The 23,625-nt window shown below is 43.7% G+C and overlaps 1 protein-coding gene across 2 annotated transcripts in view; it reads left to right on the top strand.

The window, feature by feature from the left end:
- GANC (glucosidase alpha, neutral C) overlaps positions 1-23,625 on the top strand; it is a 129,145-nt gene that overhangs the window by 13,229 nt on the left and 92,291 nt on the right. For both annotated transcript variants that reach the window (XM_077261194.1, XM_077261190.1), the window contains exons 3-7: positions 10,151-10,207; positions 11,341-11,449; positions 11,605-11,732; positions 15,974-16,156; positions 21,186-21,231. In XM_077261194.1, the coding sequence (XP_077117309.1) occupies positions 10,151-10,207; positions 11,341-11,449; positions 11,605-11,732; positions 15,974-16,156; positions 21,186-21,231 (523 nt within the window). The remainder of the gene's footprint in view (positions 1-10,150; positions 10,208-11,340; positions 11,450-11,604; positions 11,733-15,973; positions 16,157-21,185; positions 21,232-23,625) is intronic.

The following is a 23,625-nucleotide window of genomic DNA, read 5'->3' as shown; positions in this document are numbered from 1 at the left end:
GTTTAAAGGTACCTTCACACTGAACAACTTAACAACGATAACGATAGCGATCCGTGACGTTGCAGCGTCCTGGATAGCGATATCGTTGAGTTTGACACGCAGCAGCGATCAGGATCCTGCTGTGATATCGTTGTTCGGAGCTAGAAGGCCAGCACCTTATTTCGTCGCTGGATCACCCGCTGACATCGCTGGATCGGTGTGTGTGACACAGATCCAGCGATGTCTTCACTGGTAACCAGGGTAAACATCGGGTTACTAAGCGCAGGGCCGTGCTTAGTAACCCGATATTTACCCTGGTTACCATTGAAAATGTAAAAAAAACCAAACACTACATACTCACCTTCTGATGTCGGTCGCGTCCCCCAGCGTCAGCTTCCCTGCACTGTGTCAGCGCCGGCCGGCCGTAAAGCAGAGCACAGCGGTGACGTCACCGCTCTGCTTTAGGGCCGGCGCTTACACAGTGCAGGGAAGCGGACGCCGGGGGACCCGACAGACACCGGAATGTAAGTATGTAGTGTTTGGTTTTTTTTACATTTACACTGGTAACCAGGGTAAACATCGGGTTACTAAGCGCGGCCCTGCGCTTAGTAACCCGATGTTTACCCTGGTTACCCGGGGACTTCGGCATCGTTGGTCGCTGGAGAGCTGTCTGTGTGACAGCTCTCCAGCGACCACACAGCGACGAAACAGCGACGCTGCAGCGATCGGCATCGTTGTCTATATCGCTGCAGCGTCGCTTAATGTGACGGTACCTTTAGACCTGATGCAGGATACAACTAAAGTCAGTGTACCTTAGTTAAACATTTAGTTTTCTTAGGGTGTTAAGTAGCTGCGAGGGTTGTATGTTTCTCTTTTAAATTGTGGAAAACTGGTAGGGGTGTCTGTACAGAAAACAGAAGCAATTGACTAGGAAAAGAAAATTGCATTCATTTTGTGGGGTTCAGGAGAGTTGAGGCATTAGCTAATTACTGAGCAGCTCAAGAAAGGTCAACAGGGGGAGGTCATCCTGAAGTAAAAGTATAAAGAATTAGTGAGTTTGGGGGGACAGGGAAGCATCAAATAAGGATGTTTATTAACTGCACTGGGAGATCTCCCAGAGCGTATTGTTCCTTTTGTCCCAATTTAGGTATCTATGTAGAAGAGCACCTATCACTCCAGAGAAGAAGTATTGACCTTTGCCCAGATGCCCCCGAGAGACTCCAGAACACCCCTCTTACGTTTGGTGCCGAGCTGAAACATCTCCTCTCAGATTTCAGCCATGAGGAGGAGACTGTAATAAAATCCAACGCCACTTCGTCCTGTCATTTTCCTCCTGGTCATTATTTTATATATATTGGACTGTTATTATCTGCAGGAGAACCAAAAGACTGGACACCCAACTGCAAGGAAGTCAGGCTGAGCACCAGTTACTCAGCAGGAGAAGGGGGTTAAGGACATAAGAAAAATCCAGTCCTTTACCCCGAATCCAATGTATATTGTATATAAATAATGATGCTATATTCATTGTTGTGTTACTGGGTGCATATAGACACTTTAGGTGTAAATCCAGGACTACCTGTACATTGACATACTCAGTAAGTGTGTTCATGTGAAGGTGTTGATGCATTTACAGCCAGTAGATAACTCCAACTGTATGTGGATCAATAATCTTCATGTGCATTATGGATCATTAGCAGCCATGCTAATTTAGCTTAAGTCTCTATATGCATTATGGAATTGTAATATACATGTTTTGTGTGAATGGGGAAAAAGTGAGGTTCTCTAGGGACAGGTCCCCACAGCTTCTAAGTTATTTGCCACTTTAACCCTAGCAATGGTGAAGTTCGTAAGGGATGGACTGAATGTCGGTTAGAATTAGACGGTGTAATTTTCCTGCAGTCCACTTGGGTACTGTGACATCACTCCCTACTCCAGAAATTCTGACCTGCCTAGTAAAGATCTGTGTATCTATCTATGGAAGAACCTCATCAACTATCTTCAATCAAGATTACAGAAGAACCTACCAGGAACACAGATAAATGTACTGTGGTCCAAGAAGTGCCATATAAATATTCATTAAAATGAACACTTTTTATTTACATTTATATTAAAATACACTACATACTGTATATACATACATACACAAAAATGACAAGGCGCCTCTATACAACCAAAAAGATGCGGTCAGCACGAGTGAAACACTTATTTCAATCAGACTAGGAGTGTGGTAAATATTTATGCTATACAGTCATATACACAGTCTGTTCAATTAAAGCGCTGCATATATATATACAACCATACAACCAATAGTTTTGACTGGACCTTAAATTGTCCAGCCAAGCATATAATCAATGCAACAAAGCACTGCATAAATTGCAGCCACTTCATCTAAAGTAAAGCGCTAAGACTGATAAGCTTAGTAATGCACTACTCCTGAGTGTCTACCAAGGTTTTTTTTTTTTCAACAATAAATTTTTATTGAAATTTTACATTTACATATGGTGCATTAGTAAGTAACATTACAAAACTGTGAACATAACTTATGCACAATGCTTGTAAATGAGTAACATGCGTTCCTATATACTAACAACAATAAGGGGTAGGGGGAGGAGGGAGTAAGGAAGGCAGGGGGAAAAGAGAAAAGTAGGGGAGGGGGTTGGGGGAGGAAGGGGGAAAAGGGGGACCCGGGGGTAAAATCACTATATACGCGATAATTGTGGAAAGTCATTCTGAGTCCGAGGGTTCAGCATTTGTTAAATAAAATGCAGGTACGGCAAAGGGAGTGTGGCTAGCGTATTCCGCCCAGGGGAGCCATACTTTTTCGAACTTGCCCACTTTGTCCATTAGAATAGCAGACAGCTTTTCATTAACCATGTACCAGGAGAGGCGTGATTTAACTACAGAAAAGTCTATGGTTGATTTTTTCCAGGCCAGAGCTATCGTTTGCTTGGTTGCTAAAAATATAAATGATATTAGGGCCTGAGTGTGTTTTGGAATGTTGGGGATTCGCTTGTTGAGTAGGGCCTCCCAAGGGTTTTTTCTAAGATTTATGTTTGTGACAGAAAACACCAAGTGATAGATTCTGATCCATAATCTCCTGACAATTGGGCATAGCCACCAGATATGGAACATATCTCCAATTGAGTTGCAACCCCTAAAACAATTTGGGGAGTAGTTGGCAACTGCCTTGGACACTCTAGCTGGGGTCAGATACCAGCGGGTCAGCACTTTATAATTGGTTTCCAACATGAGGGTGTTTAGTATTCCTCCAGTGGAGGAGGACCAAATTTGGGACCATTCCGAGTCGGACAGAGTGGAGCCAATATCGGACTCCCAGCGAGAGGTGTATTTCAAACAGTTTCTATGTGAGGGTGAGTTTAATAGTGAGTAAAGGAGGGATATAGTTCCCGAGGCGTGGGGGCTTTGACGACACCTTTGTTCGAACGGGGTAAAGGTGTATGGAGGGGTTGAGTTTTTTAATAAGAAGATGACAAAGTTTTTAAGCTGTAAGTATCTAAATATCTCTCCAGGGGGGAAACCGTGTTTTTCTTGAAGGGCCGGGAACAGGATGATCCCGTCGACATTGAAGAGATGATGAACTCTAGTTATCCCCACTTCAACCCACTTTTGGAAGTATCTAAGGGGTCCCATGCCTGGGGGGAATAGGATGTTATTCCATAGTGGAGCAAGGGGCAAAAAGGGCGAAATTAGCTTTGAGGAATATTTATGTGAGTCCCAGATTGCTAGAGAGTGTCGTATAATGGGGTTCGAGATATGTTTGCGTTGAGTTGGGAGAATCCATAGAATTGTATCTATGGTGTCGGGTTGCATCTCGGATGCCTCTAAGGATAGCCATAATGGAGGTTCAGTGTAGGCGTGGTATAGAGTCAGTTGGCCCAGCTGGGCGGCGCGGTAATATTTAGAGAGGTTGGGAACTCCCAAGCCCCCTTTCAAACGATGACGGTAGAGGGTGGTTTCATTTACTCTGGGGAGACCTCCTCTCCAAACGAAAGTGTCTATTGATCTTTGGGCCATTTTAAGGAAGTACGAGGGGATAGGGATTGGCAGGACGCGGAAAAGGTAGAGTAGCTTGGGGAGAATCGACATTTTCAAGGCACGCACTCGGCCTAGCCATGAAAGGTGTAACTTCTCCCAAGATTGGAGCAAAAGGCGAAGTTTACGGAGCATAGGCGGATAATTGGCTGCGTAGAGGGAGTCTACACTCACCGGCCACTTTATTAGGTACACCTGTCCAACTTCTTAACACTTAATTTCTAATCAGCCAATCACATGGCGGCAACTCAGTGCATTTAGGCATGTAGACATGGTCAAGACAATCTCCTGCAGTTCAAACCGAGCATCAGTATGGGGAAGAAAGGTGATTTGAGTGCCTTTGAACGTGGCATGGTTGTTGGTGCCAGAAGGGCTGGTCTGAGTATTTCAGAAACTGCTGATCTACTGGGATTTTCATGCACAACCATCTCTAGGGTTTACAGAGAATGGTCCGAAAAAGAAATAGGTGTGTATAGTTTAAGTAGGGTGAGAAAACTTATTGAGGGGGGAGAGGTGACTGTAATGTTGGCTAAGCACTATGTGTTGAGCGGCAGTGTGTGATGACACTGTGGGGTCATTAAGGTCTGCTAGGGGTAGCGCAGTAAGAAAAAAAGAAATATATATCTTTATGTTATCACAATGGAATACGGGAATGTAGTCAAGTATGTGGTGGGGTCGAACTGGGGAGTCTTACTCAGCTTTCGGTGGGATGTTCAACAAAGTTGTATCTTATCAACCTATTGTAGCGGCTGGTAACTAGAGGGCCTAAGACGGGTTACTAAGGATAACAACTGCGCCCACTAGTATAACTAACTAGAGCCGTTATATAACTGTGTGTTGCGTTTGAAAAATTGCGATGTAGTAGAATGTATGTGACCCGTCGCTAGGGTTTAACAATCAATAGGTGAAAAAAAGAAAAAAAAAAAAAACACATCAAACACACAGTATATTAGCTTATGGGTTGAACATATTCACGTGTTTGCAGTGAAGATCAAGTGAGAAGGTAGAATTACTCCAGCCCAGGGTTTCACTAGACGTAAAAGGCGCAGTGGTGTCCGGTGAGGGAATGTTAGAGTTCCGCTATTCAAGGACGCCTGCGAAAATAAACTGAAAAACATATATAACCATGTCATCCTGGGACTGTTGGAGTGTCAGGCAGAGTTGCCTGTAAGACATCAAAGGCCCAGTACGGAGCCAATGCTTGCATTGTACATTATGGGGGATCAGGTGGAGCTCGTGGTCGAGATCGGAGACTCTCTTGCCGAGGCTGTGAGGAGGCACGCGAGGGGGGTGAAGAGGGGTCCATGAGTTGTAGTTTGGTCAAGCAACGGCTCGCTCCTTCTGGGGAGAGGACCGTGTGGGTCATATCAAGGTGGGAGAATATCAGTTTAAAGGGGAATCCCCAGCGGTATTTAATGTTATTAGAACGTAGAATCTCCAGATATGGTTTCATGGCTCGTCGCTTGGCGATAGTGGTAGGGGCCAGGTCTGAGAACAGCTCGTATGGGTGACCTTGAAATGATAGCGGCGAAGATTTTCTTGCCGCTTGTAGGAGCTGCTCTTTAGTTTTGTAAAAGTGCATTTTAAGAATGATGTCTCGCGGCGGACCATCTGCCTTACGTTTACTCAAAGCTCTGTGGATGCGATCCATTTCTAAACGCTCGATGGAGATCCCCGGTAGTAGTTCTTGAAACAGAGCTGTCGCTGTGGACTGGAGGTCGGTGACCGTTTCAGGTATTCCCCTGATCCTAATATTGCTCCTTCGGTCACGGTTTTCAGAGTCTTCTAGCTTGCTGTTTAAGTTGAGGATCTCATCCTGCAGCATTTCTATATCCTTTTCATGGGTTGCAATATTTACAAGGGTCGAGTCCATTTTATCTTCGAGGTCGGAGGTGCGAGAACCTAGTTCCCTGATCTCTTTTGTTAGGTCCTTAGTCAACTTGTCCGACATCTTGAGCAATTCAGAATGCAAGATAGATTGGAATTGCGACAGTAGAGCCGTTTGGTCCGGGGTGGGGGTATTTGGGGTTTTAGTAGTGGAGGCCGGAATCATCTCAGAGTCCACTCCGTCAGGCATGGAGGAGTTGGAGGACTCCGACTGGGAAAATGGACCACAAGACATGTCAGCGTCCAAGTCTGTTAGTGCGGCAAACCTGTTGCTAGGTTGTTTTGAATTGGCTCTACGCGCTTTAGGCATGAGGGCGTTTAGAACTTAGGTGGAGGTAGATCCCCGTGATGAATATTCTGTGTTAAAGAGAGCGAAGTCTAGGACATAGCATACTGCGCTTAATCCCCTACCAGTTGTATGAGGGGGAGGTTAGGGCATTACAACAATTACGGAGTATTTTGTAGGCAGGTGTTGCATTTGAGCCAGTGGTAAAGGGTTAATAGGTCGTGAGGTTGGTGGCGTAGGGTGCTTACTGTAGGAGCCAGACCGCTGCATGGATTCCTGATTCTCACGAGCTGCGTGCCCCTAGATATGGGGGGTGACAGCTCTTTTGTCTCCAGATCCCACTCCCCTCACAGGTAGCCCAGGCAGGGGGAAGAGGTACAGCCACCGTCTCTCACCTTCACTGTCAGGTGTCGATAGATCTGCCGTCCTCCGGGAGGTGCTGGGTCCCACCTGGCAGTGCTGTTCAGCTTAGCAGCCCCAGGGATCCTGCGTGCCGTATCAGCAGATCCGCAGCCGATGATTGTGTGCCACCTGGGGATCCGGCTTCCAGCGCGGGTCACCAGCCTCCCAGCGGCAGCAGCGATCGCCGCAGGGCCCAGACCCCGGAGGGGATCACGTGGGGGAGCGAGCGGCACAGTCTAGCGAGGGCCTTTGCTCCAGCGGCGCAGGCCGGGGGGCCGCAACGTCGCCTCCAGGGAGTGGGAAGAGGCTAAGCAGGTCACAGTCCCGTGGCGCCGCCGCGGCACACACAGAGCGGCGGTCTCCGGCAGTGACCGGGTCTCGGCGGCGGGGATCCCTCCGATGCGGTCGGCCGGGGTGAGTCTCCAAGGGAAGCGCAATCCGGGCAGCTTCCAGAAAGCGGGGAGGCGTCCCAAGCTTTCCGGTTGGGGGTGGGCTCCGCCGGCGTCTCTCGGGTCTCGCAGGCTTCGGGCCTGGCTGTAGGCCTCAAACTAGCGCCGCAGCTCCGGTCTACCTCTCACACCGCCGCAGCACGATTTTGCTTCAGTGGTCCGGGGGTTCTACCAAGGTTTTTAAACACATTCACCGCCATATGCTAAGTATCCCAACCTATGCCATAGTGGCAATGCCGTTAGCATAATACCGAAGGTTCATGTGAAATGTCCCTTGCTCCATACGTATTACCTGCTCAGTGTCTTCACATCTTTTTGGTTGTATAGAGGCGCCTTGTCATTTTTGTGTATGTATGTATATATGTAGTGTATTTTAATATAAATGTAAATAAAAAGTGTTCATTTTAATGAATATTTATATGGCACTTCTTGGACCACAGTACATTTATCTGTGTTCCTGGTAGGTTCTAGTCAATTATATGAAGTGTTACCCACTCCCCTGTGTGGGTTATGGGTTTGGGCGTTGTGCTTAAAGATTACAGAAGAGCCTGATGGAAGTCATGTCTGATGCATGTCTGATGAAAGTCGTTCCCAGTGCCTGAGTCCAGTCGTTTCCAGTGCCTGAGTCCAGTCGTTTCCAGTGCCTGAGTACGTGAAAAAAAAAAACAACCTGTGACATCCAGCAGTCTCATCTTGCCAGACATACTCAAAATCCTGCTGAATCAAGCTATAGGAGAGTAACGTGAAGTCTGGCAGGGTGACGGGTGCACACAGGATGATGTTGACTGACCTATGGACTGTGAGGGTGAAGCCGTTCCAGAGTCTCACCAGTCACAACTGGAGAAAGATGACATTTGACATTGGGATAGGCCGACACCTGAAGACTGGTAACGACCACAGAGAAAAGACATAGCAAAAAGACTTTGATAATAAAAGACTCAAGAAGAAGAAGGTGTACTCTGTGGATAGAGATGTGGGTTACGATGAACGGCAGGGAAGAGCTGATGGCCGTGTGGATGATGTCTAGATTATTACTGTGTGATATTGTTATATTACTGCATACTGTAGTGATATTACAGTATTAGAGTTGTAGTATCTGTATATTGTGTGTGTGTATATATATTTATAGTCACCAGCTTGAGTATAAATATATATGTATGTTATATACTGCAGACTTGTGTGTGTGTGTGTAATAAATATCCTTTATTGATACACGGTTTTGTCTCAGTTAGTGTATAGTATAAGGAATAGATAACGTTGTGGTATTATTAAGTGGATATAATTATTAATAGCCAAGTTCGGCGTTAATAGTTAATATCGGACCTCAATAGAGGTGTAGGGAGGTTTCCCCCCTTTAGTAATTTGTGGAGGGAAAACCTTTTCCTTTTACAGAGGGCCAGGAGCTGACCGCGCGAGGGGAGCAGAAGCCCGGGAACGAGCAGGAATGCGCCGGGATGCCGCAGAGCGGTAAGTATAGCAGGAAACAGGCGGCGAGGCAAGCGGGAGCATGACACGTCACACAAGTAAATGCAAACAATGAACAAATAATGATGCTACTCTACGTATAACCTCCCTGGCCTTTACTAAGCAGGCCACACGGCTCCCATGTACTGACTATTGAAGCCTACACTAGGCCCTAACATGTGCACAAAACAGGAACAAACTCACGGTGATGTTGGTGACTCAGATCCAGTCCCGGGGGGCCCGCAACAGTCCAGTATGGTGGTGCACACGGCTTTCTGCCAGCTCCGTGAAACGTGGTCTTCTCCTTGCTTCTGGGTCCTGGAGGTGCTCCTGGAAACTCTAAATCCCTATCTCGGTATCTTCATGGCTTCTCAAACTCACATAGGACAGCCACTCTCGCTGCACCCGGAAAAGTTTGTCAAATTTCATAAGTCCACTCTGTTACAGGCTGTGGGTCCTCTCTTGCAGAAAAACAGCACAAAGTTCTCTCTGCAGCAGCTTCAGCTCACACATTCTGTTCAGGCTCCACCCCTGCCACCTGCACAGTCCAGTTCATTCACACAGTCTAATTGCAGGGGAAAAGCAGAACTTTCCATCACACCAGACAAGGGGGTGCAGTCTCTTAAAGTGACAGCGTGTTCCTTACTGTCCATAACAGCACCACACTCTTACAGATGGGTCATCAATATCTGATTGGTGGGAGCGCAGTACCTGGCACCACTGGCGATCAGTTGTTCCCTGTTTCAGCAGTGACCGGAAGTGCTCAGTTGTGGAGCTGCACAGCACCGATCCATTAATTGAATAGTGGTTGTGGCCAAGTACTGTACACTGGTGATTCAAATAGGGGGTGGATATGCCATACCTGGCTGCGGCCATCATATAATTAACAGATCTGTCCTGTGCAGCTCTGCAGCTCAGCAGTTCTGGCCGCCATTGGCACAGAGAACAGCTGATCGGCAGGGTTGCCGGGGGTCACGCTCGGATAGGCCATCAATGTAAAAGTCCTAGACAAACCCTTTAAGTACTGTACAGAAAAAAAAAACAAGAAACAGGACAACTTTTATTAAAACAAGGATGTGCATAGTATTTAACAATTTGCAGTATGGCGTCAACCTCATAGGCAAAAAGCTGATGACAGGTTCCCTTTAAGGAGGACCTTTCACTAGTTTGAGAATGTTACACTGGCCACTTCATAGAATAGTTGGTGCAGGGCTGAATTAAATGTCGATTTATTTTTAATTTCTCTTCTCTGTTGTGGGGATATTAATTTGTAAAGTTTAGGTAATTTGAAATAAGTCCAAGGGGGCATCACTAAAGATTCTTCTCTGAGGGCGAGTACTTTTTACTCTGCAGGGGAAAAAATACACTCCCGCAGACAAGAATCTCTGGTAACGCGCCCTTGGATTTATCATAATGTAGAATCTTAACTTTACAAACAAACAGAGCAGATAAATTAAAAATAATAATAAAAAAATGTATTCCTCTCTGCTGGTGCTATTCTAAGATATGGCAAGTTTAATATACTGAAACTGGTGAAAGGTTCTTTTTACATGAGGCCACTTTGTAAATATATTAAACTGTAAAAAAAATGCATATTTTAATAGAAAAATATTGTGTTTTTATTTTTTAGTGTCCTTATTGAGAACAAGAGTAAATTTAAGACATGCGAACAGACGGGATTTTACAGGTAAATCTACAGTGACTAGGAAAGCTATTATGTATATTGTATTTAGTTATCACTAATTTCACTCATAAGTGCAAGGATAAGAATATGTCAAATGGGTTTGAGTCTCTAACTGCATTACTTTGTGTGCCTACTTAGGTATTCAAAACATCTATATTGAGTTTCAGAATGCTTCGCTTTGTGATCTTTTTAAAGTCTTTGACGTGTCTATAACTGCAGTGATAGGATTTAGCTTTGACAGTAACATAACCCAGCTGCCTGCTATTATGCCTGCTAGACCTGGACTGGAGTATGGGAACAACCTTTCCCACCCAGGCTCTTTTGGTTGCCCCTAAATCCCGGACCCAAAATCCAGTCAAATAAAAACCCTCTCAGTAACCTAGTGCTACTGGTACAGACGTTACATTACCAAGGCCAACTGCCTTGGTGACACATCCAGGCCCTTACCTCCTGCCTTCTTACAGTACAAACTGTACTCTTAAGTATATAGTCAGTGCTCCAATGCCTCCTGGTTTTATTGGCATCTCCCTGGTGGAGGCTGCTGGTGACCTTTAGTGGCAGGGGAGATGTCAATCAATTCAGAAGTGGATTACCGACTTCTTGACTGTTTCTAATGTAGATTCCACCTAGATGAATATTCTATGGTAATTTTATATACAGTTGGTGGTTTTCTATAAAGTCGTTTCTGTGATTCTCTGACAGGTTCAATTTAACACATCATCAATAAAGGAAAATAGGATTTTATCTAAAATTGATTCCTCAGAAAACAGGGCCCCACAGCTTCACAGACTTCTCAAGTTGCTGTACGAAATCTTTAGAGCTTTTTATGCTTTTTATGGTTTTATGGATTTTATTTTGGAATCAGACTAAAAAGATTATTGTATACGGCGTAAAATATATCAAGTATATATGATTAGGGTTTTTTTGGCTGAAATAAACATTTTTCATCAAATTTTGAAAAACATAACTGAGATAACATACTTGCACTTATATGCCCATACCACCGTGCACCTATGATAAAACTAATTTATATAATAAACTTGTGGTATCTTCTATAGATTTGCAGTTTCAGTGTTTAAAGTTACACGTTTTTACAAATGTGTATGTTATGTTATATTAAATGTGTTTGTATTTAGGAGACAGAAGCTCTTTCACCCAGACCCGTCACCATACTGTGCTGAGTTGAACACACTGAATTCAGAGAATGGCATTGTTAGTCTAAGCCTGATTCATCGAGAAACACAGGTTAGTACTATTATGTCACCTGTGGTTATTGTGTTGATGACGTATTTTCTAGGAATGCTGGATAATCTCTTTGTATAGTTTGTGTGACATTATTTTGCATGCATTCACAATTCTATGGCTATATGTATAATTATAATAATTACATTCCCCTTCAGGTAAAACTACAACTACAAATCATGGCAGTCCAAGGCAATATCTTTAGAATAAAGATCAATGACGAGTCTTCTTTGAAGCCCAGATTTGAGGTTCCTGATGTTTTGGTGAAGGAACCATCTGTTAAGCAGTAAGACTCACCTCTTTATTACTGCTGCATTGTTACATTATTAGGGAAGTAAAAGGAGTATAATGATTGTTATGGTAGCTGGTGCGGCCCCAGCCTTCTCTGACTCCACTGTGTTCATTAACTTTCAGAAGCTATGGTCATAGTTGCACTCATTGTATGGTAGAAACACTGCAGTAAGAAAATAAGTTTAAAAAAAAAGTATAGTACTTAGCTCACATTTTTATTTATTTAAAAGTCATCCCACCGTAACAAGGTGCACTCAATCAGGATGGTACTTGACTGTATTTTTATAATGTCCAGGACTATGATGTTCTTTTACCATTGTAGTAAAGCAGGACATAAAGTCCTGGATGCCAGGTATGTGTCATGGAGGTCCCTGGCCTCAGTGATGTAAGTCTCAGAAGAGATTGCTCCGGTAACAATAAGTTACCAAGAGGATTTTTAATGGACTGGATTTTGTCTGGGATTTAGGACCGACCAAAAGAGCTTGGGTGGGAATGGTCGCTCCCATACATTCCAGTCCATGTTTTTCATTTGAGAGCTGTGAAAGTTTATGGGGGTTAATAAGCCTCACGCTGTTTGGACACAAGAACCCGTTGCTTGTGTGAACTTTTGAGCCTATTTGAGAACATAAACACTTACACCATGTATGAATAAAAGTTTGTTTAAATATTTACAACCAGTAACCTTGGAACATTTTTTTTTGTGGTTCTCTACTTCTGACTGAGATCCAGCTCATTATCCTCCTTTGATGTGTCTCACTGAACATCTTCAGGGTCACAGCTCTCTCAAATACTTTTTTTAGAAACGGTGACCCACATTAACTGTTTTTAACATCTAAAAAGCGCTAAAACTTCTGAGTTTAAAGGGATTCTTTCAAGTTAATAAATTGGCAAAATTGCAAAGGGCTTGTAAAAACAAGAAACTTTGCAATTTATCCTTTATTAAAAATTTCTGTTCGTTTTCAAGAAAGGATAGATTCTTGATTTTATAGTGTACAGCTTGCTGTCTAGATTACAGACCACTCTGCAGTCTTAGAGTGGTTGGTTACCTAGGCAGGGAATGATCTGGCTGTCATGATTGTGGTTTGTGGAACCTCTATGCCACGGACCGTGGAGAGCCTGGAGGGGTGTGACTAAGCGAGCACCTAACTATTCACTAGAGCCTCTGATGGTGAGGTTAGACTTGGCTCCCAATGAACGCCAGGTACCCCTCCAGGGCAGACCAACGGTCGCGCAGCAGCTGGACCCGAAGGACAGACTGAATGGAGCAGCAGGCATAGCTTGTATCAGAGACAGAGTTTGTGTCTGAGTGCAGCTAGCAGGATTTGTTTCCAAGTTCAGCAAGCAGGATTTGCTTCTGAGAGCAGCAATCGGGATTTGTACTTGGAGTACAGCAGGCAGGATTTGTACTTGGAGTACAGCAGGCAGGATTTGTACGTGGAGTATAGCAGGCAGGACCTGCACTGGTATGTGACCTTACACAACATAGACTGTAACAGTAAGGTTGCTCAGGCACCTCCCCAGTGGAGAAGAAGCAATATATACATAATGCCTCAAAACCATTGGCTGAGGAGGAAATAGCAAGTGCGCGCTCTGGCCCTTTAATAGGGCGGGAGCCCGCACGCCCATGCCCTTAGAACATAGCCATAGGCCTGGCTGGAAGTGCTGCTGGGAGCATGAGAGGGACCAACTACAGCGTGGGTGAGTGAACTGACACGCCGGGAAGCCGGCGTCGTGCTAACACTGGCTCTATGCTTTAAAGCCTGCTCACATCGCTCTGATGCAGACCGGATTGCCTCCACCTCTGGGCTTCTCCATGATCCAGAGGCAAAGTTCCCTCTACCAGTAGCCTGAGAAAGAGCACAGGTTGGACCAGCGGTTCAACCATGCTGCTGGCCTGAACTGTCAATCTTCAGAAGCACATCCCCTGCAAACCAGAAAGCTGGAGGACAGGGAAAGTACACTCCAAAGATACATCTTGAGATATTCCCTTTAACAGGAAAGCAAGAATTTTGAGAGAAAAAGGTGATGTACAATAACAAATTATATTGTGGTGCCGTGTTAGCCAGAAAAATCTATATGAATACTTTTCTGCCCAATGATGGCAAAAGTATTCTCAGAGTGATACCTTTAGTGGCTAACCAGAAAATAATGTTTGCAAGCTTTTAGAGCACAGTGGCTCCTTCTTCAGGCAGGATTTTTGTAATCCGGCCTGAAGAAGGAGCCACTGTGCTCTGAAAGCTTGCAAACATTATTTTCTGGTTAGCCACTAAAGGTATCACTCTGAGAATACTTTTGACATCATTGGGCAGAAAGTATTCACATCGAGAGATAAAGGTAGCATCCAGGGTTTTAGGAAGAGAGTGTTGTGAGTGGACGGAGTCCATGAAGGATACTTTGGGGTTGAAAGAGCTAAGTGCACACGACATCTTTTTTCAGGCAGCCAAAAACATCAGTTTTTCAAATTGAAGATGCTTTCGGAAACTCTAATTTTTTCTGGCGTTTTGTAAACATGACCCTTTTTTTTTTTAAGCAGTTTTGGTAGTTTCCAAAATGCTTGTTCAACTTTTTTGACCAATAGTGGACACTTTGTGCGTTTTTCTAGCATTTTTGGTGGCGTCTTCTGTACTGTTTTTTCAGATTTTTTTTTTTTAAATTGCAATTTTTATTGAAATTTTTTCAAATTTAACAGGAAAAGAAAAAATAATTAGGCATTTTAGATTTTTCACTATCATTTATAGGTTAACAACCAATCTTATACTGTAGTAATAGTTAAAAATTTTCAAGTAGATAAAGAGTAAAATTTTACAAACAAACACACAGTTCAGATGGTTTTTGACACCATTCAACAATAAACACTTTTTTTTAAGCAGAGCCGCTGGCAATACTATAAAAAAAGACTGTGGCTAAGTGGTAACAAAATCTGCTTTGCTTTGGACAACTATACTTCTCTTCAGCCTTTATAAAGTTTTCATCTACTATATAATTGTCTAAGGGTCACTTCCGTCTTTCTGTCTGTCCTTCTGTCTGTCTGTCTTTCTCTCTGTCACGGATATTCATTGGTCACGGCCTCTGTCTGTCATGCAATCCAAGTCGCTGATTGGTCGTTGCAAAACAGCCACGACCAATCAGCGACGGCCACAGTCCGGCGGAAAAATGGCCGCTCCTTCCTTCCCGCAGTCAGTGCCTGCTCCATACTCCCCTCCAGTCTGCCCTCACACAGGGTTAATGGCAGCGGTAACGGACCGCGTTATGCCGCGGTGTAATGCACTCCGTTACCGCTGCTATTAACCCTGTGTGACCAACTTTTTACTATTCATGCTGCCTATGCAGCATGAATAGTAAAACGATCTAATGTTAAAAATAATAAAAAAAAATAAAAAATCACTATATACTCACCGTCTGTCGGCCCCCGGATCGACAACAGGCCTTTCCCGCTCGTGACGCTCCGGTAACCAGTCCATGCTGCGATCTCGCGAGATGATGACCTAGCGGTCTCACGAGACCGCTACGTCATCATCTCGCGAGACCGCAATGCACTCTTGAGACCGGAGCAACGAGCAGCGTCGGTAACCGCTTCGCTTGGATCTGGGGGCTCCGGAAGGTGAGTATATAGCTATTTTTTATTTTATTTCTTTTTTTTAACAGGGATATGATGCCCGCATTGCTATATACTACGTGGGCTGTGCAATATACTACGTGGGCTGTGCAATATACTTTGTGGGCTGGGCAATACAGTATACTTCGTGGGCTGGGCAATATACTACATGGGCTGGGCAATATACTACATGGGCTGGGCAATACACTACATGGGTTGTGCAATATACTACGTGGCTGGGCAATATACTACATGGGCTGCGCAATATACTACGTGGGCTGCGCAATGTACTGCATGGGCTGCGCAATGTACTGCGTTGGCTGCGCAATGTACTGAGTTGGCTGCGCAATGTACTGCGTTGGCTGCACAATGTACTGCGTGGGCTGCGCAATGTACTGCGTGGGCTGCACAATGTACTGTGTGGGCTGCGCAATGTACTGCGTGGGCTGTGCAATGTACTGCGTGGGCTGTGCTATACACTACACATACATATTCTAGAATAGCCGATGCGTTAGAATCGGGCCACCATCTAGTAAAGCTATAATTGGTATGTTGACCTCAGCTAGACAGTTGGAGCTAATAGTACAAAGTTTTCCTGATAAGCAAAAAACACCTTTGTAATGGCTTCATTATTGTTATAGGTTGAAAGTCTCCAACCTGGAAACCAACATTTTAGTTCTTGAACACCCGAATAGCACATGTAAAATCCATCTTACTGCCAAGCCATTTTCTCTGCTGCTTGTCCAGGAGGACAAGGAACTGATCAGCATTAATTCTCAGGGAATGTTATACTTTGAAAACGCTGTCTCTCCATCCAAAGAAAGGTAGGAGCCGACATTTGTTGAGATATTGGAAACTCATTTCATGGATACGCCTATGTACAATGACTTCTGCAAATGCTAGGTTTACATGAGTGTATAGACACACAGGAGGCTGGAAGTTCAGAATGAGAGACCCACGGTCAGTCCGGGCATTGACCATGAAATATACTTGTGTAAATCCAAACTAATGGATCTTGTCAACTCTTTTTTTTTTTTTTCAACCAATGCCATCTACCTTGACATACTGATAATTAGCAGATAGGTATAGGGTCCCCTTACAGCAAGAATAATTGACTCAGACCTGATACTCCCTAGAAAAAGTTGTCAAGGCGAAACATTGACATCTGCATTATTTTGTATCCTCTTATAAACGTCAATTTAGTCATCACCAAGTGTGATGGAAAAAGTTGTTTGCTTGATATAACCCATCCCAGCATAAACTTTGGTAGAAATTTGGAGAAAATGCACATGGTCCCGATCAAGATTAAATTTAGGTTAAATCTGAGCCAGAACTGAGTATTTCAGATTACAGGACACACATTTGGCCCCATTCATTGTTACATTTCATAGTTTTAAGGTTGAAGGTTAGACTTAAGTCTATCTATTTCAGCCAATAGCCTAACATGTTTATCCAGAGGAAGGCAAAAACGCCATTGGGCAGACACTAATAGCTCCATATTAGGTGGAAAATTCCTTCCCATCTCCACAAATGGCAATCAGATTAGATCCCTGGATCAGCGTCCTATAACAAAATCCTGTGTCCATAACCTGTAATAGTATATTTATCAAGAAAGGAATCCAGGCTCTTCTTGAATTTTAGTAGTGAGTCAACCATTACAACATCATGTGGCAGAGAGTTCCATAGTCTCACTGCTCTTACAGTAAAGAATCTGCTCTGTGATTAAAACCTGCTTTCCCCTAGCAGTAGAGGATGCTCCCTTGTACCTGCAGCAGGTTAAAGTGTAAAAAGATAATTAGAAAGGTCTTTATACTGTCCCCTCATGTATTTGCACATTGTAGCAAGATCGCCCCTAAGCTTTAGTTTTTCCAAACTGAATAACCCCTAGTTTAAAATAACCTGTCTTGGTATTGCAGTCCACCTATTCCCTTAAAAATGTTGGTCACTGTTCTTTACACCTGTTCAGCTATATCCTTCTTATACACTGTAGACCAAAATTGTACACAGTATTCTAAGTGTGGCCATACTAGTGACATGTATAGAGGAAAACTATATTCTCATCATGAGCATATAAGGCTATGTGCGTATGTTGCGGATCACCAGCCTATGTAGGAGCATTAACATAGTTAACCTACATATGCTGTAACAAAACAGCAACTGTTATTAAAATCTGCATGAAATGCAATATTTGTTTATTTTTCAAAAAAAGTCAAAACATTTTGTGGGCTACCGCGTAATTTTAACCCCTTCATGACCGTGGGATTTTCCGTTTTTCCGTTTTCGTTTTTCACTCCCCTCCTTCCCAGAGCCATAACTTTTTTATTTTCCATCAATATGGCCATGTGATGGCTTATTTTTTGCGGGACCAGTTGTACTTTTGAACGACATCATTGGTTTTACCATGTCGTGTACTAGAAAACGGGAAAAAAATTCCAAGTGCGGTGAAATTGCAAAAAAAGTGCAATCCCACGCTTGTTTTTTGCTTGGCTTTTTTGCTAGGTTCACTAAATGCTAAAACTGACCTGCCATTATGATTCTCCAGGTCATTACGAGTTCATAGACACCTAACATGACTAGGTTATTTTTTACCTAAGTGGTGAAAAAAAATTCCAAACTTTGCTAAAAAAAAAAAAAATTGCGCCATTTTCCGATACTCGTAGCGTCTCCATTTTTCATGATCTGGGGTCGGTTGAGGGCTTATTTTTTGCGTGCCAAGCTGGCGTTTTTAATGATAGCATTTTGGTGCAGATACGTTCTTTTGATCGCCCGTTATTGCATTTTAATGCAATGTCGCGGCGACCAAAAAAACGTAATTCTGGGGTTTCGATTTTTTTCTCGTTACGCCGTTTAGCGATCAGGTTAATGCTTTTTTTTAATTGATATATCAGGCGATTCTGAACGCGGCGATACCAAATATGTGTAGGTTTAATTTTTTTTTTATTGATTTATTTTGATTGGGGCGAAAGGGGGGTGATTTAAACTTTTATGTTTTTTTTATTTTTTTCACATTTTTTTTAACTTTTTTTTTTCACTTTTGCCATGCTTCAATAGCCTCCATGGGAGGCTAGAAGCAGGCACAGCGCGATCGGCTCTGAAATGCAGGTGTGCTGTGAGCGCCGACCACAGGGTGGCGCTCACAGCTACCGGCAATCAGTAACCATCAGTAACCATCAGTAACCATAGAGGTCTCAAGGACCTCTATGGTTACCATTCAGAAGCATCGCCGACCTCCGATCATGTGACGGGGGTCGGCGATGACGTCATATCCGGCCGCCCGGCCGGATGCGGTAGTTAAATGCCGCTGTCTGCGTTTGACAGCGGCATTTAACTAGTTAACTAGTAGCCTATTGCGGGCACATGTCAGCTGTTCAAAACAGCTGACATGTCCCGGCTTTGATGCGGGCTCACCGCGGAGCCTTGCATCAAAGCAGGGGACCTGACGTCGGACGTACTATCCCGTCCGACATCAGGAAGGGGTTAATATCCAGCCGAGGGAAAGCCCGTGGCTGATATTAATATTCTGGGAAGGAGCCAGTAGCCATAAAAGTTCCCAGGCTATTAATATCAGCTCACAGCTGTTTGCTTAGCCTTTACTGGCTAGTTTACAGGGGAACCCCAGAAAAAAATTGACATGGGTCCCCCTATAAAATTGAACCAGCAAAGGCTAGGCAGACCACTGCGGGCTGATATTAATAACCTGGGAAGGGGCTATGGATATTGGCACCCCCTGGCTAAAAACATCAGCTCTCAGCCGCCCCAGAAATGGCACATCTTATAGATGCGCCAATTGTGGGACTTACCCTCACTATTCCCACTTGCCCTGTAGCAGTGGCAAGTGGGGTTCATATTTGTGGGGTTGATGTCACCTTTGTATTGTCAGATGACATCAAGCCGGCAGCTTAGTAATGGAGAGGCATCTACAAGAAATAAAAGCACAACCAGAATAAAGACCTTTATTTGAAACAGTCACAGAGACTCCTTTATTAAATCTTAATTTACCATACTTACTAAACGCCTAATCCCCGATGTCCTCATCTCCTGCAAAGAATAAAAAAATATAAACCAACATATAATACTATCCTGTCTGACATATTCCATTGAATACCAAATATCCCAGGCAAACTCACGTATAGAACAGTCACATCAGGAGATGTGACTGCTCTACCAAGCCTCTGGCGATACACATGAGATAATCGCTCGCGCAGTGTATCACTGAGCTGCCATGAGAGTTCACCAGAGTTCATCAGCTCCGGTGCTCTCACTTACAGCACTACCGCTGTGTGAGATCTTTCCCACGCAGCGATGCCGTAAGTGAGAGCATTGGAGCTGATCAGCTGATGAACTCCAGTGAACTCTCACTGCGGCTCAGAGATACACTGCCAGGAGGTGATCGCTGACAGCCAGGTGAGATCGACGTGGGACACTCGGAATTAAATGGACTATGGCGGAAGTTGGTTTATTATTTTTGACTGTTTGCAGGAGATGCAGGCGTCGGGGATTAGGTGTTCGGTGAGTATATATTATGTATGTGAATATGTAAATTATGTAAATGTTTTGATTGAACAGAGGCACCGAATGATGAGACTATTCTCCCATCATCGGCTCAGGCTGTCTGTCATATGTGACAAAAGACGTAGCCGGATGGGAGTAGTGGTCCCATCAGAGGAAGCCTGTGTACACACGTCACATGGGTACACACACACATACAGACACATGCACATATTCTCCACCCATACACTCCCCCTCCTTCTGACATCATTTCCCGTTGACAAATCGCAGCGTTTTTTGGCAGCAAATCCACAGCAAATCCGCAAACCTTTTTACATCTGCATTTTTGCTGCTGATTTGACTGACTCAATGGAAGTCAATTTGTGCAGAAACGTTGCAGATCCTAAAAAAAGAATTTACATGCTACGGAAAATAAAACGCTGCAAATTAGGACAGAAATTTCCGGATCATGTGCACAACTTTTCAGGAATGTCCTTGATTAACATAGTAACATAGTAAGTCCGAAAAAAGACATTTGTCCATCCAGTTCAGCCTATATTCCTTCAGAATAAATCCCCAGATCTGCGTCCTTCTAAAGATCCTAATAACTGTAAGATACAATATTGTTACGCTCCAGGAAGACATCCAGGCCTCTCTTGAACCCCTCGACGGAGTTTTCCATCACCACCTACTCAGGCAAGGAATTCCAGATTCTCACTGCCCTAACAGTGAAGAATCCTCTTCTATGTTGGTGGAAAAAGCTTTTCTCCTCCAGACGCAGAGAATGCCCCCTTGTGACGTCACCTTCCTTGGTATAAAAAGATACTCGGAGAGATATTTGTATTGTCCCCTTATATACTTATACATGTATTAAGTAATCCATTGCGTTTTTGGAGCATTTCCAAGGGAAAAAAAACCGCTGCGGAAACACAACAAGTCCACATTGTGTGCACATAGCCATAGCCTCTTTTACTGCATCCTTTGATTTTACTGGCCTTGGCAGCAGCTGCCTGACACCGATCACTAAAGTGGAATTTGCCATACACCCATACATCCAAGTCTTTTTCGGTGACCATTTTACCAGTGTTTTACAATTTAATGCATAATTATAACTATAATTTCCTCTGCCCACGTTTTTGGCAAGTGTACTGCAGTCACTCTCTGGAGTGATTTTATGTACAATTGTAATTTTTGCTCACAATTTGTGTTCTTTTTAGTGGAACTTGTTACTTTTTAATGTTATGCAGAGTTTTATGCAGAATGAGAACATTCAGATCATCATAATCTGCCCCTTTAACGAAACATATCATGTTTGTGTTATTTTTGAATCATTGTTTATACTGATGATTTTCTTGTGTATTACAGTCGTCTGACAGTCACAAATCCTATGGAGGAAATGGCTTTGCCTGAGGTAGAAACCTAGAAAATGACATATTTATGCATGAAGAATGATATTAATATAATGTACTGATGCACTATATGGCATTTCTACAGATTTTTTACAAGCTGTTCTTTGCAAATCGAAAAAATAACATTATTGCTTAGAAATGCAAACCATTTCTAAGCAATGATGTTATGTTTTCGAATTGTCATGAAAGTGAGCACAAGGAATAGTACTGTTTAATGTATGTGATGTTTCCTGCTCCTTCATCTATTCATTGAAAATATTTCTGAAACAAATCTGCTGTTTTAACTCATCCTAATTAGGATGGTCCTCTCTTTTATTTACCTCTCTAACTGCTAAGGCCTCTTTCACACTTCAGTTGTTTGGCGTCAGTCTAAATCCGCCATTTTCCTCAAAAAACGGATCCGTTTTTTTTTTCGACGGATCCGTTTTTCCCCCATAGACTTGCATTAGCGACGGATTGTGACGGATGGTCGTCCGTTCCATCCGTCATGCGACGGATCCGTCAAAATTTGGCGGACGTCATCTAGACATTGACGGTCATTGCAACGTTTTTTGTCTGCATTGAAATGGCGGATCGCGACGGATCCGTCGCGTCCGTCATTTCATAGAATGGCCACCTATGGGCGACGGATCCGTCGCGACCGTCATTTCGGCGGATCCGTCGCCCCAATCCGTTTTTTCAATTTTTTTCAATTGCGCATGCTCCAAAAAGTATATACAACCCCCAAGTAACGGATCCGTCAAAAAAACGGATCCGTTACATCCGTTTTTTCAACTATTGTGACGGATCCGTCGATCCGTCATTATGGCGGAAGTGACTGACGCCAAAAAACTGAAGTGTGAAAGAAGCCTAAGAGGCCTCAATATATGGGGCAGAGCAAGACCCATACCTGACTTCTCAAACACCTGCCCTTGAAAAACCAAATAAACTTATGCGCAGCCCAGAAAGGGGAGCCATGTTCCTGTATGTACAAAGTACAAAAAACTGAAGAAAAATCAAAGTCATGAGCTGGAGCATATATTCATGTCAGTGCACCACTATGGCCACTAACAAACACATCTATTGAGGCTTGCTGGCACATAGAGAAGTAAATCACTAGAGATAGGACCTTCCCGATTGGGTACACCTTGTCGCTGTGGGATGGAGTTTTTTTTATTAAAATAGTTTTAACTAAGTATCCTATGTTATGTATATTTACTACTTACTCATTTTCTTACCACAGGGTATTTTCTCACTTTATTTTTATCTTAAGTTGTGTTGAGGTTCTTTGTAAGAAGAAAAAGTAACTTCTGGTAGCTGTTACAAGGAAATGTTGGCAACTTCTCTACTGTGGATGGAAGTAGAAGGTCCTGTAGTGGTCAGATATGAATTGGGCACTGACTTTATCGCTATGTACCTAGTTTTTGGTACTGCTTAGTCTTCAGGATGTGCAATATCTACTTGGGATCCTTTATTGATCAGTATTGCCCTTTATCAGAATAGTAATCTCTAGCTGTCTCAGAATAGGAAAAAAAATTATTTTTGTCATAGAGCGATGCATGTGTCCGTGTGTTGTGTCTGGTATTACCGTTGTCCCTATTGAAGTGACTTGATGCAGATCTCCCCCTCAAATAGTTGGATTAATTTAATTTATGTTGTGTGAGGCAGTGACTGGTGTTACATGTAAGGGTCATTGTGTGTTCCCCCCCAGGATGCGCACAGAGGCGTATTGAGGCCATGGAAGTGCATTGCAGTCACAGGAGTAGCTGTGATTGCAATGCAGAATAAAAGTGAGTATAGGTCTTGGATCAGCTATTTATCCAGGGCAGATTTAAGAAAACCTGCTGGGCTTTTATTTTTTATATGAACTACAGGATGGTAGTGGGGCAGTTTGTTTCCTCAACTGGCCTGGGTTTTCCATGTGGCCCATGGCCACAGATTTCAGTTAAAAACCCTGCAGTAAAGGGCTTGGGTTTGTCAGTGTCAGTGTCAGTCTGGTGTTTGCAACAGTGCAGAGCGGAAGGCTCTGCAGAGCTCCACCTGTGTGAGGCAACACAGGCAAGCAGAGCCAAACAGCCAAGGGAGCTGAAAGGCCTGGCACCCACAGTGTACACGGTGGTGCAGTTGCCCAAGGCAACAGTCTTGAAGGTGGACTCGCTTGTTTATTGGCTGCAATCTGCAGGATATGCTTCCCGGCTGTGATCCGGAAGCATCTGGAAGCTGTTTATTTTTGTGAGGTGAAGCATTAAAGAGACTTTTGTTTTGGAACGTTCCTGGGTCACTGCTTCATCACTGCACAGCATGGATACCGCTGCACTACAGTTGGCTCTGAGACTTCCTCTCTCCATAGTGCATGTGATAAGAATTATTCTGCTGGGAAACACCCTTCTATAAATTCAGTTCTGTGAGTAATACAT

Source organism: Ranitomeya variabilis, chromosome 1, assembly GCF_051348905.1.
Source record: "Ranitomeya variabilis isolate aRanVar5 chromosome 1, aRanVar5.hap1, whole genome shotgun sequence".
Lineage (NCBI taxonomy): Eukaryota > Metazoa > Chordata > Amphibia > Anura > Dendrobatidae > Ranitomeya > Ranitomeya variabilis.
The sequence above is the reverse complement of the archived record's forward strand: the minus strand, read 5'-3'. Positions and strand labels throughout refer to the sequence as shown.